Source organism: Anopheles maculipalpis, chromosome 3RL (genome assembly GCF_943734695.1).
Source record: "Anopheles maculipalpis chromosome 3RL, idAnoMacuDA_375_x, whole genome shotgun sequence".
NCBI classification, from domain to species: domain Eukaryota; kingdom Metazoa; phylum Arthropoda; class Insecta; order Diptera; family Culicidae; genus Anopheles; species Anopheles maculipalpis.
Window position 1 is genome coordinate 26,923,942 of NC_064872.1, and position 17,334 is coordinate 26,941,275.

At 43.3% G+C, this 17,334-nt stretch overlaps 3 protein-coding genes across 3 annotated transcripts in view; 2 read left to right on the top strand and 1 right to left on the bottom strand.

The window, feature by feature from the left end:
* Positions 1-17,334, top strand: part of LOC126565133 (uncharacterized) — a 358,067-nt gene that overhangs the window by 103,847 nt on the left and 236,886 nt on the right. The window lies entirely within an intron of this gene.
* LOC126564727 (zinc carboxypeptidase A 1) lies at positions 3,220-4,567 on the top strand. Its single transcript, XM_050221821.1, has one exon. It carries the CDS (start codon positions 3,264-3,266, stop codon positions 4,551-4,553), a length of 1,290 nt encoding a protein of 429 aa, XP_050077778.1. The 5' UTR covers positions 3,220-3,263; the 3' UTR covers positions 4,554-4,567.
* On the bottom strand, positions 4,766-8,950 carry LOC126560505 (dynein axonemal assembly factor 1 homolog). The gene is given in 11 exon segments (XM_050216464.1): positions 4,766-4,964; positions 4,966-7,469; positions 7,536-7,579; positions 7,654-7,739; positions 7,811-7,875; positions 7,956-8,054; positions 8,117-8,259; positions 8,332-8,419; positions 8,529-8,668; positions 8,731-8,822; positions 8,910-8,950. Coding segments are annotated over 11 exon segments (3,501 nt in total).

Here is a 17,334-nt window from a genome sequence, read left to right on the forward strand (position 1 = left end):
ACAGTGCACCACCCTTCTGAATCAGCTGCACTAAGCGTGGCCGGCTCTTTGTGAAGGGTTTATGTTTGCAGTTAGTGGTAAACTGTTGTGTACAGCTTACAGCTGCTTCCCGATTATCTGGCTCGATCCAGTTACGGATCGCCGGCTAGCCGGATTCCGTTTTCTTCGAGAGGTTATGTTTTGTTCGATCGATACGTTCGCGTTTCGACTTGACCCCGTGGTTCGCTGATATGGGATGTACCGGAGGGATGCTGCAACCGGTTATTTGTTGCCCCAGTGGAAAACTACTTCGTGCAGTTCACCACAGCCGCATGCACGCAAATGCGGCTGTGGAGTTGTGAAATTTCAAGAGCATTTGATACGTTTTGGCGGTGATGGCTGACTACCACTGGGAGTTCAAATTTGATAAGTTATCGTTTGTGTTTTATTTTTGGAAATGAAGCGGTGAAGCTGAGAAAACAAGAATTTGATGTTCAATTTGTGAAGTGAAAGTCGACGAAGGCAGATCAAGTGTCAGTGAATGTGAAGGTATGGTAACAAGTGGTATTCGATCGATTTTTCTTGCAATGTTTGCTCGCACAACTGAAACTTTTCTACATTGTGCATCTAGAAGATAAGTCTAGATTAACTTAACTCTAAAGAAACTAAAGTTCACAACATAAATGTAGCCGCTCGTAATTTACTAATGCGACGCTTTTAGTGGCTTTTGTCGTTTCTTTGGCCTTAAGGTCTCAGAGAATTTTTGGTTTTCTTGGATGAATTCATTTGTAGCTGGCTAGTTAGTCTAAGCTTTGGGGAAACAGTTTTAAAGTGAAAGCTCTTCCCAATTCGTGCCATACTTGTACCGATAAGGGTTAAAAAAATTTGGAATGACATTTTTTATATGACAAGTGCGGATGGCGGTGTAAGTACGAAAGTATAAGATGGAGGCAAGGATATTAATTTTTTATAACTTTATTTTTTTTAGTTTAAGTATTACGCCTCGGTGCCGTACTCTCAACTCTTCTTGAGCTGATTTTGTACAAATTTCTCAAGGCATTTTCTCCTTGTTTTTTTGTGCCTTTTTTCGGGAATGATCGGTTTGGGTAAGAACGTTTAATAGATTTTTTTTAAAGCACAGTATGAATATTGTTTATTGATTTTTCAGATGCAAAACAAACAAAAAGGAAATAGGGAAGGTAATTTATGGAGCAAAAATCATTACAAGATATACAGCAGCAAATTCCATAAAAAACGTTAAAATCAATTCAGGATCAAGTGGACCTTCAGAAGGTAGTTTGTGCTTTCCTATCATTCCCTGATTACGATCTAAAACTGCAGACCACGGGTAAGCCGGCATGCAGAACAAATGAATGAACAGTTTACACTACGTAAAGAGCTACAACGAAAGCGAGACGGAATATGGATATGTTTTCAGTTAATAGGATGCTTATTTTACCAATTCCACCAGAGTCATAAAAACGTCTAATTTTTTCTGACACCACCGTATTCTTTTTTTTGTATTTTTTAATGCAGAGGGCAACCTTTGGGAGGTTGCTTGAAGCTTCCTTTTCAATGATTTTGTGCTACATTTTTTATTGTATGCTTCAGGCTCTTAAAACGGTTGGACGGGCAGATCCAGCTCACACCAGATATGGTAAGTTATATCAATATTTGTTTGGGGTATCAATTGTCAAACGATTATCTGTATCGAAATTGCTGTAGCACTAACGAAAATAAGATGATCGCTTAAAGTGAGATCCTTGCTCAGCGCGAAGCATTTATTCTACGCATTCCTCCATGAGACTCATCTGCTTGATAGCCAAACGACTTCCTAAGTCAAGCTGTCTGACGATTACTTCTTAGCCATATCGTCAAAGTGCCAACTAGCTGTAAAACGGCTCATATGGGATTTGATATCTACCTTTTGGCGTACGTTAATTTTTTATCGCTATCTCTACTGACCCTGGGCCATTAGGAATTAGCCCAGTATACTCATCCCATAAGCTGACGAAGTTAGTTCGTTATCTAGGGCTTTATATAAAGCCCAAGCATGCTATTTAAATTTCCCTTCACGTGTCATTAATCGTGTCTCGCGATAGCAAAGATTTAATTCATTAAAAAATCCACAATAATGAAACACACGTGAATTTGTTGAAGACTGTTTGTTCTAGTGATAAAAAAATTTCAAATTTTTTTTTAATAACTTGTTTGATTGTTTTCTAATAAACAAATTTTCTTAATCCTACTGTTAAAACACACTTCCTTCGCCACTTATACAGTACGACATCGGAATCTGAAGTGCTCTTATCACGAATTCCCCAGTAAACTTTCCTTCAAATGTAGCCCACAAGCCTTGAGACGCTTTACGAGTGTTTTTTTTAAATAAATTTATTTCTGTGACATCCAACCATCCGTGTGCGATAAGCTTACCAATACAAGAAGTCTCATTCTGTTTTCTTTTGGAAGTTAGATATCAGACAAATGGATTAAACTCTAATGCAGCAATCCAGGAACTATTAAAAATAATGTCAAAAGGCATAAGTCACAAGTCACACTCTCACGCCCGGTTCCGAGATACACAATGAAGAGCACGAGGACAACTTATTTACCCAGACAATCGATCGGAATTCTTGAGCTTAAGTACCAGATTACCCGGTTCAAGAAGCCCTATTTTAACTTTTCCAATCTTGTTTGCCACTCGATTGGAAAAGTCCTCTCACTTGAGTGTGTGTGTGGCACACTCGCGATTGCTTTTACTGTCTAGAGCTAGAATCCGTTATCCCCGTTCGCGTTCTGCGTCATCAAGGTTGGACACACGTAAAGGAGGGTGATTGAACGCTATAAAAATTAAATTTAACGTCTCGCGTATTTAATTACGATGAACAAAAATGCCTGCCCTGCTAATTAGCATTTCACTACTCCGCACACGGGTTGGATGCTCTTGCACGTGTTTATGTTGTTGTCAGTTCGGGCGGAAATTCTTCTTAAAACTTCGAGCCGGCTTAGGAGGCGTACGCATACCGGATTAAGCCGCGTTCGGTACGTTGTAAGTGCTGCTTGATAACGACAACGGGTTGCGTCCTCTTAGAACGTGCACATTACTTATCGATTATCATCAACCCAGCTCAGCGGTAGCTACTCGAGACAAGGCCGTAAAACCTGCAGGCTTGCTGGCGGGTAAAAAGGTTCCCGCATCGAATTCCCCCGCCGGGTCGAGCGGATATAAAAGGGGCCCTCGAGCAGGAACCAGCCGGTACAGTCGAACGAACGGTCGATTAAACATGGTGTGGAACGGTGTCTTCTCCCGGTGTGCGGTGATGGCCGTGTTGGCCTTCGGTGTGGTAGCGATCCAGGCAGCGGAGGTGGCACGGTACGATAACTACCGGCTATACCGTGTGACACCCCAGAGCGAAGAGCAGCTGAGGGCGGTCGCAGCCATGGAGCAGGCGAGTGACAGTTTAATTTTCCTCGAAACCGCCCGTAAGGTGGGCGATCGGTTAGATATCGTTGTGGCACCGCACAAGCTGGCTGACTTTACGGAAACGCTCGAAGCGGAATACATCCCGCACAATGTGATCGACGAGAATGTGCAGAGTTCGTTCGATCAGGAACGTATCCGGTTGTCGAACAAGCGTGCAAAGGGAACATTCGACTGGAACGACTATCACACGCTGGAGGAGATCCATGCCTGGTTGGATAAGTTGGCGAGTGAGCACAGCGAGGTGGAACTGTTGGACGCTGGTCGATCGTACCAGAACCGTACGTTAAAGGGTGTGAAGTTGTCGTACGGGGAGGGAAGACCGGGCGTGTTCATCGAAGGTGGCATTCACGCACGTGAATGGATCTCACCCGCCACTGTGACGTACATCCTGAACGAGTTGGTCAACAGTGAAGATGCGCAGGTTCGGGCACTGGCCGAAAAGTTCGACTGGTACGTGTTCCCGAGCGTGAATCCGGACGGATATGCGTACACCTTCCAGGTGAACCGTTTGTGGCGCAAGACCCGCAAACCTTACGGTCCATTCTGTTACGGTGCAGATCCGAACCGGAACTGGGACTTCCATTGGGCGGAACAGGGCACCAGCAACAATGCTTGCGCGGATACGTACGCTGGACCGCAAGCATTCTCCGAAGTAGAGACCCGTTCGCTGTCTGCTTTCGTTGAAAAGCTACGTGGAAAGCTCGGTGCTTACATCGCGTTCCATTCCTACTCTCAGTTGCTTCTCTTCCCGTACGGACACACCGGAGAACATTCGCCAAATCATCAGGATTTGAACGAGATCGCAGAAGCCACGGTTAAATCGCTGGCCAAACGGTACGGCACCCAGTACAAGTACGGCAACGTGTACGATGCCATTTATCCGGCCAGTGGATCCAGCGTTGATTGGAGCTACGGTGCACAAGATGTAAAGATCGCGTACACGTACGAGCTACGTCCGGATTCGGATGCCTGGAATGGATTTGTGCTTCCACCGAACCAGATTGTACCAACGGGCGAGGAAACGATGGATTCTCTCGTCACACTGCTGGAAGAATCGTCTGCTAGAGGATATTATGATGCGAAGAATTGAATCTTTTAGCGATTAGAGCTTAGTAGGTGATATGATAAATATGGGGTTAATAAAGATGGGGAATAGACAAACAGTACTCTACCAAGTGTGCATATGCTTTATTAATCTTCAATCTTGGTGACGATAACAACACGTTCTCTACGTACATAATTTGTCGGTGCTAAGGAGAGCTATTCCTAACGCTTGCTATAAAGCAGTCAATGTTTTCAACTCTACTGATGCTCCACAACATCTTCAGATGGATGCTTCATGATCTCTTCTGGTTTCGAAACTGTCTCTTTGGGGTCTTCCGATTTGGGTTCCTCATTATCTTTATGCGAGGTCTTAGAGATCACGACTATGTTCGCATTCATACTAAATTCTGCATTCTTCTTCTCTGGTGTTTCGTGGACTAGCTCTTCCAGTTTCGATCTCACAGTCCTTATCATTGATCTCAGGAATATCTTTAGCCACAACATTCATCGAACAAAGTACGTCCTCTTCAGGTTTAGATTCTTCATCTTCCAACTCTTCCTGCTTCTGTTCCAAACAACCTTTATCAACAATCTCATCGTGCGCTTCCTCCTCAACCTCCGGCACCGGTTCCTCCATCGATTCCTTCAAATCCCAAGCCGTCGTACGCCTGCTGGTGGACGCTCGCAATACATGTCCACCTTCAATTTCGATCAACTCCAACTCCGTTGCACTTGATTCACCACCCGTCGTAGTGGCAATGCTTGCCTTACGACTCAAAATCAGATACTCATCGAACAGATGGTTCGAAAGGCGTCGTTCATATTTGTGGTAAGCGGTCTCGAGCCTTCGGACGTGTGCCTCCGAATCGGTATCGTCTGTGTCGGTACCATGACATTCGATGAAGCGCTTGAAGCGCTGTATGATCGGATGTGCATCCAGATTAAGGTTGCGCCGGAAATCGTCGAGATCGGTAGTTGGGTTCCAGTACTCGTCGACAGCATCGTGAAGCAGCTTCGCCTCGTTTTCCTCTTCCTCCTGCAGCTCACGGGCAGCTTCGTTGAGTGCGTCGAATATCTGATCTTCCGTTAGCTTGTCAATTTCGTACTGAATGTCTATAAACTTGCGATACACCGGATCAGAACCGAACTCTTGCGGAATGGGTTTGCGGGCGTTCGGATTTGTCGGATCCATTAAACCAACTTCAATTCGAGCTGCTGCATGTTCCTTCGTGTCAAACAAATCAAATTCATCGGAGGATATTTGTTCCTCAATTTCGTTCAAAACGTCATCAGAAGTTTCAATGTTCGATTGAACTACGTCCGGTGTTTGTTTTTTTACCATGTTCTCAACAATTTGCTCAGCAATGTTCGTAGATGGTGGAGGCTTTTCTGCATTAGAAGTCTCTCCTCGCTCTTCCTGTCCTACCTCCTCACCAATGTTCTGTATCATATCGTTAACCTTTCGGAGCTTTACACTGATCTGTCCATAATCGTCCATGATGTTTGCGAGCTGATCATGAATGCTATCGATGTGCGCGTTATACTTATCCTTCTGCGCAGTTACGCGATCGATAAGGTTTTGCAGCTTTTCTTGATCCTGTCGGAACACCTCGAGACGATACTCTTTGAAATCGTGTGCCTTGCCACCGATCGATATCATCTGATGTTCGAGGTTCATATCCACCGCATCATGGCCTTTCATTAAACGTTCCAGAACTGCTTCCTTCGCCAGACTTCGATCATCCGCTTCACGCTCTTGACGTACCTGCTCAATCTTTGTCTGGTTGGAGTTCTGCACCATCGTCTTCAGCACACCCTCATACACGATAGGCTCCGTGCGCTGTGACTTTGCGGTCTGAGGGCGCACAATTTTGTGACGATTCTTCAGCACACACTTCGGATCGCGTAAGTCTACCGAGTGAAAGAATCGTTTGTACTCATCGATAAATTCCGTGATCGTGTTCTGACGATCGAGCTTACTGTCCAGCATGCTATCACCTGGTTCATCGAGCTCACTGCTACTGTCACTGCTGCTGAGGGATATCTCCGACCGGATGGCACACGCTAGCTTTCGATGTTTCTTCGGTACGATCTTGTCGAACATATCCTCACTGTCGGAGGTGTCCGATGAACAACCTCGGCTACTATCATGGCTGTTACGTACGCAACTGTCACAGTCCGTTACGAGTGTCGGATCGGAATTGGTATCGGATCCAGTGATGTAATCCACCGAGGCTGTAGAAGCCTTACGTTCTTCTTGCTTCTTACTGTCATGGCGAGCAGTATCGGGAGCTGCTATCAAGTCTATAGAAGTAGTCGAAGGCTTACGCTCAACACCCTGCAAGGTAACTTCCTGGGGAACGGTTGAACAAGACGGTTGCATCGTTATAGATATTTCCTTGGATTGAATGATAACGTTCAGCGTATCATCCTGCTCAGCTGATGCAATTCGAGCTTCTTTTTTGTTGGTGATCTTTGTACCTTCTTCAGAGTGACTTTTATCTGGCTCTATTCCAGAATCAACACTTGTTGACTCTTTCACACCATCCCTTGGAAGGACCGCAACGTTTTCTTCATTTATATCTGTTACTGTTTCCAAAACTTCAGAGTGCTCTTTCATTTCACTTCCTTGTTCTTCAGTGTCATTCTTCGTTCCAGTTATACCTGTATACTCTTCTGCAGTTATCTCTTCAATGAGTGGTTTTTGTTCGGTGTCCTGCTTATGTTGGTCAATATTTGCTCTTCCAGAAGTACTTTCAAAGGCTTGACACATTTGTGTGGATTGATCAGAGAAGTAATCTGGCCCGGATGGCTTAAGAGCCCTCGTGTGCTGGTTAAACAGGTCCTCCATTTCCTTCCAAGCAACATCATTCGATTGGTACTCCACCTCTTGAAGTTCATCTCTTACTGGATGAGAACCACCTTTTTCGCGTTCTTCTTCTTCATCGCTGCTTGTTTTGAGCTTGAGAGATAAAAATGAGATAATTTAGATGGTACAAGACTTTATACTTTTCACACATTTCCTCACCAATTCTGGTTCTCCTTCTCCTCGATGACGTAAACGAAGTGTTGCTAACGTATAAATAAGAAAAGTGAAAATAGAAAAGCGATTTTTTTAAAATACAACACAAAATATAGTCGCCTACCGTTGATGCTTCGACGCATTTTGCGTTGTTCTTCCTTCTTCCAACGCAAATGTTCCTTACGCTCTTCTTCATATCCACCGCGTTTCCTACGCCACAAAAGGATATCAAATTGAGGGTCATTTATGCGCTAAAATAGCTCGTCAAATAGAACTCTTACCAAGCTTCTGCACACGCACGATCCTTATCAAACACTGGTCTGGAGTCCAAATATGTCAGAGATTTCTAGAAAAGATGTCGGTAAAAGAAAAGTTCGCTTTTGGTGATACCGTCTTAAGTGTTAGCTTCAATATAGGCATACTTACACATTCCAAAATAAGGGTTTTTCGATAGGAGGGAATATCGTTTACCACTGGATTTCCTACCATCGTAAGCACTCTTAATCCCTTCATATCTCCAAGGACCTACGAAGAGAAACAAAAAGTGATGTTAGCAAGAAAAATATAAAACACAATAAAAACATTACCTTCACGATCGCAATGTCTTCTATACGGTTGTGTGAAATGTCCAAAACAGACACGAAATCACAATTACGTAGCTCCGCAATGCTTTCGATCGATTTAAGATAGTTGTGTGAGATATTAAGCGTGTTCAGTACCGGTAAGATGTCTGCAAACATAACATTTAAATTGTCATACAATCAAGCCATGTTCTAAAGAATTGCATCCCTTTACACCTTACCACTTCCACAGTTTTCTATCTTTGCGATGTGATTATGGGAAAGGTTGAGTGTGTCCAGTTGTTTGCAATGCTCCAAGTTTTCGATTTTCTACATTAAAACACCAGAAGAAACATGAACAAAAAAACATACACAGATGTCATTCAAACGGGAAATCAATACTTTGAAGCTTAACGCCGTGCACGTGTACGGTACTGACCTTGATAAGGTTGTTGTGCAGATACAGACAACGCAATTGGGCCTGATGGTCCAGACCGGAAATCCCCGAAATGGCATTACATTCCAGCCACAAACATTTTAATCCAACGTACTCCTCCAATCCTTCGATGGCGTTATATCCTGCAGGAACAAAAAAAAGGCGGTCAAAAAGGAAGCAATTGTAAAGCGAAGCTGATTCTAACCTGAATAGTGCAAATATAGGACATCGTTCAGGTGTGGGGTGAGATAGAGTTTGTTTTTGCGGCACGATGCCTGAATCGTCTTTTTAGTCATTCTATAATGGAGGGGAGAAATTAAAACACCATTAGGAATGTTTGATTTGGAACAGCTAAACACTTAAGGACACTAAACTGGAACTCACTTTTTTGGACCAAACTCTTCATCGTACTGGTCGCGCACCATTTTGAAGCAGAGAAAATGAAATGTGATCTATCTTGGTGCGAAGAAAAGCTACAACTGGTTTAGTTTTTCCTGCAATGGATGTAAAATAACAAACAAGGGTTGAAAATAGCAACCGTTGCTCGGTAACGTGGTGAAATGTGTTTTCAAGCAAAAGCCACAGTATATGTGTGAAATGATTGATAGGAAATAAACTGTGGTGCGTGAAATATTTCATCACAAAATTATTTGATCGTAGCCGATTGCAATATTTCGTGCTGAATTCCTTTTCGATTAGCCAGTAAAGAATTTAACGATATTAGGAAAGATTTTTCTTGTGATCAATAAGTCTTTTTCATCCAGGCTACACAATCAATAATGAATCCGTGACACAGTTTTATTTACGAGCAGATCGTACCTATTTGTTTCCTAGCTAGACCTGATCTGGTTCGTCCACAGATGTCGTCATCTGCTACCACACCGTCCGTTACTGTTGTAGCAGCGCTCCTATAATATGAAGTCTTCTTCCGGTCTCTGGGGCAACTTCCGATGCTGGGATGCTGTCGTCAAATTCCACAGTTAAAATATGATTTTCTTGTCTGCGCGACTTCTGTGTGTAATCCAAAAACGGCAACTGTCCCTTTATGCTTACGTGCATCCTGTGTTCATGTAGCTTTAGTGCATGTTAAAATATGTTGTTTCTGTACACTGGAGGAGTCTGTTAGCTCTAAACGATCTAAACGAACGTAGTTTGTTTTCTTTTGTATCAAATATTGTTCATAGCTCTTAATCAACTTGCACTATCCGGCTTCATGGTCACACTCGTTTCAGGAAGTCATTCCGCTTCAGAATATATTTTCATGACAGCGACATAAGGCGAGTTGTATCATGACTCACTGGTCATTCTATTCTGGAATGTGTTGAATTGAGGAAACACAGTTGTATAGTATTATGCAGCATGTCCAGCTGATCAATAGGAATACTAACTAAATTTATTCAAATTGTATCTTGTGTTCTAGTCGATAATTCTCGTGACTCCTCACATTTGTCTTTGTTTAGAGTATGTTTGCTTTTTAGCATCAGCAAAGAGATAAAATTCGTTATTAGATTATATGAAATTTCTTGGGATTTGTGTGCTGTTCTACTCTATTGGACAATAGAGTAGAACCCCTTTACAGTTTTGCCAAATTGTTTACAGAGTGTTTTTGTACTGTTTTGCCCAAGACTGTCTCGAGCAGTTTTGTCCTCTTGTCTTGTGTTTTGTCTTCTTATTCTTGGCTTAACGACCTCTAAATCCATGCAGGCTAACAAATGGCTTACTAGACTTGCCTATTCTTGGCTTAACGACCTCTAAATCCATGCAGGCCAACAAATGGCTTACTAGACTTGCCGATACCACGTAGTTGAGTAGTCAAACCTCACTACGGGGGGACGGTCCGGGTGGGAATTGAACCCCGGCCCTGCCGTTTGAAGAACGGCGCCGTTGTCGCCAATACCACGGCGAGTCTTATTATTACCTTGTAATTTTATAGTCAATCTTCACTATATGAATCTTAGTACTGTCGGTCTAGAATCTGTGTGTCATCCTTTAGGCTAGCTATTATTATCGGAAGTGGCACAATTGTATCGACTTATAAAAGCTGCAAATCTATTCAACTATCATTCTGTTTAATTACTTATCATACAGACGTGCATTGATAGATTAAATATTTCATATCACCCCAAAGAACCGAACAGTTACCGCTCTTGCTTTACGATTGTCGCTAAATTGTTTTCACTTTTCACTGCAAATCGTCCGCCAAAAGGATGTGCAAATGTTTGTCCAGCCCGCAACAGAAATAGGCAGCGCGAGTTGCACCAGACGGTATCGGTATTTTCATGCAATTATAACAACCTTCAAACAATTTAACCGGCCGTACGCGAAACGTGACTTTGTGCGCTTTGGCGGGATAGTGTCGGGATGTGCCTACTGCAAGTGATTCCATTATCGGCCGATGGCGTGCAGATTCATAAGTTTGCGCTAATGATGCAAATGAATTGTGATGCCAGCGTTAAAATGGCAATGTTAATATGACACTTTTGAGGTGAAGTAGACCGAGAGATAGTAAGGTTTAAAAATACATGCTCGTGGAAAGGGCAGGAGCTGAGAATGCAGCACCGTACAATAACAAACTCAAGTGCGTAGTCTCTGCAACAACAGGTGTCAAAAGGGTTATATATTATTTAACGCGGAACTTATTTCGTAATCGAACCGAAGCGTTACTAGCTACGAGAAAAAGTTGGGCTGTTGTTGTGAGTCAAATTTGCATTACTTGATGTGGAAGCGAGTTTTTTTGTCATAGTACAGCTTTCAAAACCAATCCGGACCGTTCCCAAATAAGGCCAGTATCCTATTCGATAATGACCGTAACCTAGTAGGTTCTTAAGCCAAAGAAGAAGAACTTTTAAAAACCTGCAATGGACACTGGGGGTGGAATTGACATGCTGTATTTTAATTATCATCAAATTTGATATTAAAAACATACTTAATATCCAACACCCATCATCGCACACATTATCATTCTGCGCGTGCCAATAATAGACTGCACAAATGCCCGAAACTCCGTGACGCACACACGTCTTGTGACGTCGTGCCACGTGCTAACAACTGTTCGGGGTTGTTTATCTGTCGAACGTCGCGTGGTATCCAAGCCTCGCGTGAGCTCAAATTGAAGCGCCTCCTCTGCAGCACCATGCGGCGTGTCCTTGAAGGAAGAAAATTTATTGTGGATATTGAATTCCCTGCTAATTACCACATTGCGCTAATTGGTCCCGATCGTCTGGAACCGATTCTTCAGGCTGGGAGGTGATAAAAACGACACATAGTGAAGCGCGAGCTGGCTAATCATGTTCGGCAACATAGAGCCTTGTGTGTGTGTGTGGTTGATCGCTAGCTACAATCTTGTGTCTCCTGTCCCCGGATATCACCTATTTCGATCGTTATCGGAAATGATCAATACAAATTTTTGGCGCTCTTTGGGGGGAAACTATATGCTCTCTCTAACAGACGATCTCGAAAACGTGCTAAACATTCGCGAATCGGGCGGAAATTGTGTACCGGACGGTGCACGAGGTGTAATATCCGTGTCGTCATCGAGTCGCCGTTTAGAAGATTGGTAGCTGATGCTGTGCTAATTGATGGAGCATGTGTGTTCGGCTTCGTCTAGCGAATGGTTTACTTTTGTCCGATGATGGTCACGATCGGGAGCTATGACGTTGGTGTCAGGAAAGATGGTTTGTCGTTGCTAACGACGGTCCGTAGTCCGTAGGGGATGGTGAAGTAATCGTCGTGGCGACGCTATCTCAAGTGATGTTCTGTGTTCTGGATGATGCCCGTTTGATGTATTTCCATCGAAAGGTAAATATTAGAGCAACAGGGCACTGTATTTGTAGTGTGTGGGTAAATAAAGCGATAACTCAGTACATTCATGTTACTGCAAATAGTCTACTTTGCTTTAAATAAAAATTGCGAGTCGTTATCAGTGTGCGTATACGTTAAGATGGGATACATGTTCTTCTGCTTTTCTGCAAAAGGAATCGTCATGCCAACCAGATTATAATGTGACTTACTAGACTAATTTATACGGCAGGACCGGAGTTTTAATCCCATACGGACTGTTCTTCTGTAATGAGGTCTGCTGCCGTGACCTAAGTCGTTAATATAAGAAGACGAAGAAGAAAACCTATTCACAGCACGTAGCTTGATAACCAGATTTCACCTATTGAGAACGATCCGGAAGGGAAACGATAGGATTACTTTACCAAATACATTAAAATCTTAAAATAAAAAATTTATGGGAAAAAATCTATTATTCGTTTTTAGTACAAGGAAGACTACTACACTTTATCTTGGTCATTTAGAATAGTTCGTCACTTACATCATGATGATAATTAAACGAGAGAGAGTATCAAATTAGCATTACATATTAGCGATCCATCATTTAAAATAGTTCCACCGGTTTTGACCTTCATTTCAATTATGCGTATGTCATGTTGTTGATAGATTTTTTTAACATCAATTAAATAGGTTTTAATCATCCTACTGAGTGGATTGTGTGGAAAATTTCGGTTGACATTCGTTCGGCTCATTACCGTGGATCGTGGATTGCTTATGCGATTTTAATTTACAAGGTGGTTTGGTGTCTTTCTCTTGACGATGCCAGGTCTGCCCAGGGATATAGTAGGAAGTTTAATAAATGCTCAAGGAAGTGTTATAACTGGAGGTGGTTCAGCAATGAGACGACAACTGTGTCGGTGTTCACAGGACCCGGTAGGACCGGGGTACAAATATCATCCGAGCCTTTCAACCGTAGTTAGGACTGACTGCCTAACTTCGTCGCATTGATAAGTCTTCTTCTTTGATAGATCTTGTACGGCCATTCGATGACAGGCGTCAGCAAACTTTACAACAATGTTAACTTTAAATCGGAATAGTTTAGAGGCCGAAACTCCGTCGTGAGTCGTGAGTGGTTCTTTCATAGCATAAAAAAGTTTCTTTTGTAGCATTCTGTCGTATTTTGCACCGGTTTTTAGACCTTGATGTCAATTTATATCAATCGTTATCTTAATCATCAAATCAAAGCTTAATCTTGGTGCTACATGCTGTGCAGCGAGGTATCAAAAATCAATTTTGATTCTATTAGTATTCGAAACGGCTACACCAAACCACCAAGGTGAGGAGCTTGATATTCTAGGTGTTAAATAGAATTAATTCAAAGCCTCGCTCTTGTTACCAAATGTCTCGAACGAGATTGCGAATCACGACAAGCGACTTGTTAATTATACATTGTACGAACTGCCCTACGAGTTTGTTGGCTAGTTTCCGTGAATTCCAACCCTTAATTTTACCCGTATGAGGAGACTCTTGTCCCATAACGTGCCCCTGGTATACGTTTTTCTATTTGCTTTCCATAGCGCTTCATTCAATTTCCTGTTCACACCTTTCCTGAATACATTAACTCGTGTTCTTGTTTTTTTCTTTTCTATCTCGACCTCTCCCGCCTGATACCCCCTGGCAACTTCCCAACGATGACCTGGAATGGTTTTCCGGCTTTCGTACCGGGTTTCGCAGTGGAATACGAATTTATCGAGCAGTGGATAGCGGGAAGCGTTCGACATTCGTTTTTCGTTCTACCAATCACTAACCAAACCCAACCTGTAACACTTCGTGCCATATAAGGTCAAAGACTAGTTTGCCCTTTGGCGAGTAAAATTTGCTTTTGTGCAGCAACACCGGAAGTGATGACGCTGTCTGTTCGGAGAGCGCCACAAAAAATAAACGATGCTTGAAAAGTAAGGAAATTAACACTCGCCGCCAGTAGAAGAGCAACATGAGTGTGCGAATGTGTGTGTGTGTGTCTGTGTTTGTGGAATGATTACATAATTGCTGCATGATTGACGGAGCCAGTGTAACGTTTTTCGGAGAAAATCGCAACCTGTACTCGAACCAAAATCTGGAAAAATTTCTGTGCAAGCTAAATTCTGAGTGTTGCAGAGTGAAAAGGAAACGAAAGTAAAGATGATTAAGTCATTTTTTCCTACTGCAATAAACATACCACAAAAAACGGTTTCTACCGTCAGCCCTAAGCTAACGGCTTCAAGGACAGAACGAGCCTTCCTGGTAGTGATGGGTGCTAATCCTAGCCGCCGCGAACTGAACTGAACAGTATATGTGCTGCAGAGGAAAACTAATGGCGTAACAGCTGAGGTATGACGTAATGGATTTTGGCCTATAGCAGATCACCACCTCTCTCGTACTTCGTGAAGGAAGGTTTTTTTTCTCCTGGTTAGTTCAACCGTACATTTTCGAAAAGGAGGTGTTCCTCCCAAATACGTCAACCACACATACAAACGCGGTGAGTGCTGCGAATGTAACTCAAACAAAAAAAATGAGTTGAGATCCTTCTCGCGCACTCTCTCGGATGAGTTCCTCGCTCACTCACTTCTCTAGCAAAGGAAATGAGAGGCACATCACACATCGATGGAGGCGCACGGTCGTTCATGGAAAAAGTGGAAGCAACTTCGATGATTACACAATCACTGGCGTCGTACGGTGGAAAGGAGAAAATTAGAGCACAAACCCTTACGAACCTTTGCTCGCTTTTTTCCGGTGGGCACTATTCCTGTGTGAAATAATTTTCCTGGAAAAAATGGGAGCGTGAGTGACTGGCGGACAGAAATGGAACGGGAGAAAGAGAAATGCAAAGCACAATGCTGGTGACACTCACTCGGATGCCATTTCTTCCTCGAGCAGCAATCCTTGGAAGCCGTCGAACAGGCCACTTGCATAGAGTATTCGGTTCTATGTGGTCATAGTAAGAGGTTAGCTTTTTTTGTGCCGTGCCTATCGGTCTGGTGTGGAACTGGGCTTTGGTTTCAGAAACATTTTAGGGCGAATAAGCAAATAGAACTAGTGACATAAAGGACACGTAACGTGAAAAGTGATGCTAAACTGATTTTCCTTTAGTATGGGAAGAAAACGTGCTTTTTAGGACAATCACTATGGTGGGAGGATTACCGAAAAGATCTAGTGTGCTTCGTTTTAAAAGGAGAGAAGAAAGCTTCCCAATTGCCCTGAAAAAAGTTTAGGCGTTAAAGTGGAAAATCAAAGAAAGGACAAGAACATCTTCTCCGCAAGGGAAAAATTATCGATCCCAGTGTCATAATGCCAGTGCCCTGAAGAGGGCCTACTCGGGTGTGCAACTGTGTGTGGCAAAGGGTTAAGACAGGCGTAGAGACATATCGTGCGAGAACACCCTAGCTACGGTTCTGCTGGGGTACAAGGACCTCTTTCCTGTAACGGCACCACAGGCAGAAAACTGGAGCACGTTCGTCAAACACTTTTCCGTTCCTGATTTTGATGGCATTGATCCATAATGGACGAATATCTGGCTCCAGTCCGTCTACAGAACGTGCCTCCCTCGCATACCCTGCCAGCCCGTTTTCGGACCGACTTTTCACCCTTGTCGGTGTCCTCCAAAACTTTTGTCATACGGGGAGTACATCTCGCTATCTCTCTTTCCTTCTTTATCCCCATTTTAATGTATCTTACCTTCTCTATCCCTTCCGATACACCAATACACCTGTCGTGTCCTTGTGTCCGCTGGTGTTGCTGGTGTAGTGTGTATCAGGTCTCTGCAGCGCCGATCGAAAGTGGCAGGCATGCGCACGGCCGGTTTGCGCGATTTATATATATTTTTTTTCGGAAATGATTTTCCTATGCTCTTTCGACTGGACGCAATGTGCTGTGAGCGCAGTGAGCGCTCATTGGAACGGTGGAGCGAAAAACTCTTGCGAGAGTTGCAAAACTACTCCAACAGAGCAGTGGAGCTCACATTCTTCCTGCTGGAGGGAGAGACTCACCTAGCGCGCGAGTACATCGCACAGTAAAAATGGCGAGAATTTTCATGCGAGAGCTGGCGAGAGAGTTGAGATGGCTCCCCTTTTTTTATCGCATCTCTTCGCGAATGGTTGATGGATAAATAACCAAGGCAGTTGGCAGCGTGGTGACTCGTTTTCAGAACCGCGACTGAATCGGTTACAGGCGTATCGTAGCTCTGCTGGTTCGAGCGCGTTTTATTCGAACGCACTCTGAAAAAGGTGCTCTACGCTTTGTGGGTATGTTGTGTTGGGGGTGGTGGTAGTGCTTTGATGTTGCATGGGAAGGGGAGTGGGGAAGAGGGGGAGGAAGTAGTGGGACGACTTGTATTACTACAGGATGTTAAGTGATTGCTTCTTTAAAAGTGAAGTGTGAAGTTGAATTATTTTCAAAAGACAAACTTAGCCCTCGGCAGTGATTTGATGTACAGCTTTAGTTTAATTAAGTGACTGTAGAAAAGAAAACTGATGATATACTTTTGTACATATTTCTGTATGTATGTGTGTCTGTGTGTCCCTTTTTGTGTATATGTGTCGGTGGTGAGTTGTGTGAGAGAAAATTTTCTTCTGGAGCAATTGGAAAACCCTGCAAGGACACAATCGGGAACTAGGAGAGTTTTCACCTTCTAGAGTAAAGATGTGAGAGAGATGTGAAGCAAAAAGAGGCAGTTTTCTGGCGTTTAGTATTCTAAAGAGTTTATTATTAAAAGTAAAAGTGTTATACGACAGGATAGAGCTCAGTTTAACTTTAAGTAAAAATGTTCAAAAGAGAGTTAAGCGACCAATTCCCGCAGGATCCTGCCCACCTTGAGAGACGTTGAAAACTGAGTGCATACACACAGACATACACACACTGCCCCGAGTGTTGGGGAGGGATCTGAGCTGGGGAAAGGAGTCCGAGATGGTGATAGAGTTCTGAGGGGACAAGTATGACACCATAAAGACGTGCGCTCGCGCACATTGCCTTTCGTTCGAAGGTGGTTACATAAAAA

Bases quoted from the DNA above. Each gene is read 5' to 3' on its own strand.
- LOC126564727 (XM_050221821.1), top strand. From the start codon at position 3,264: ATGGTGTGGAACGGTGTCTTCTCCCGGTGTGCGGTGATGGCCGTGTTG.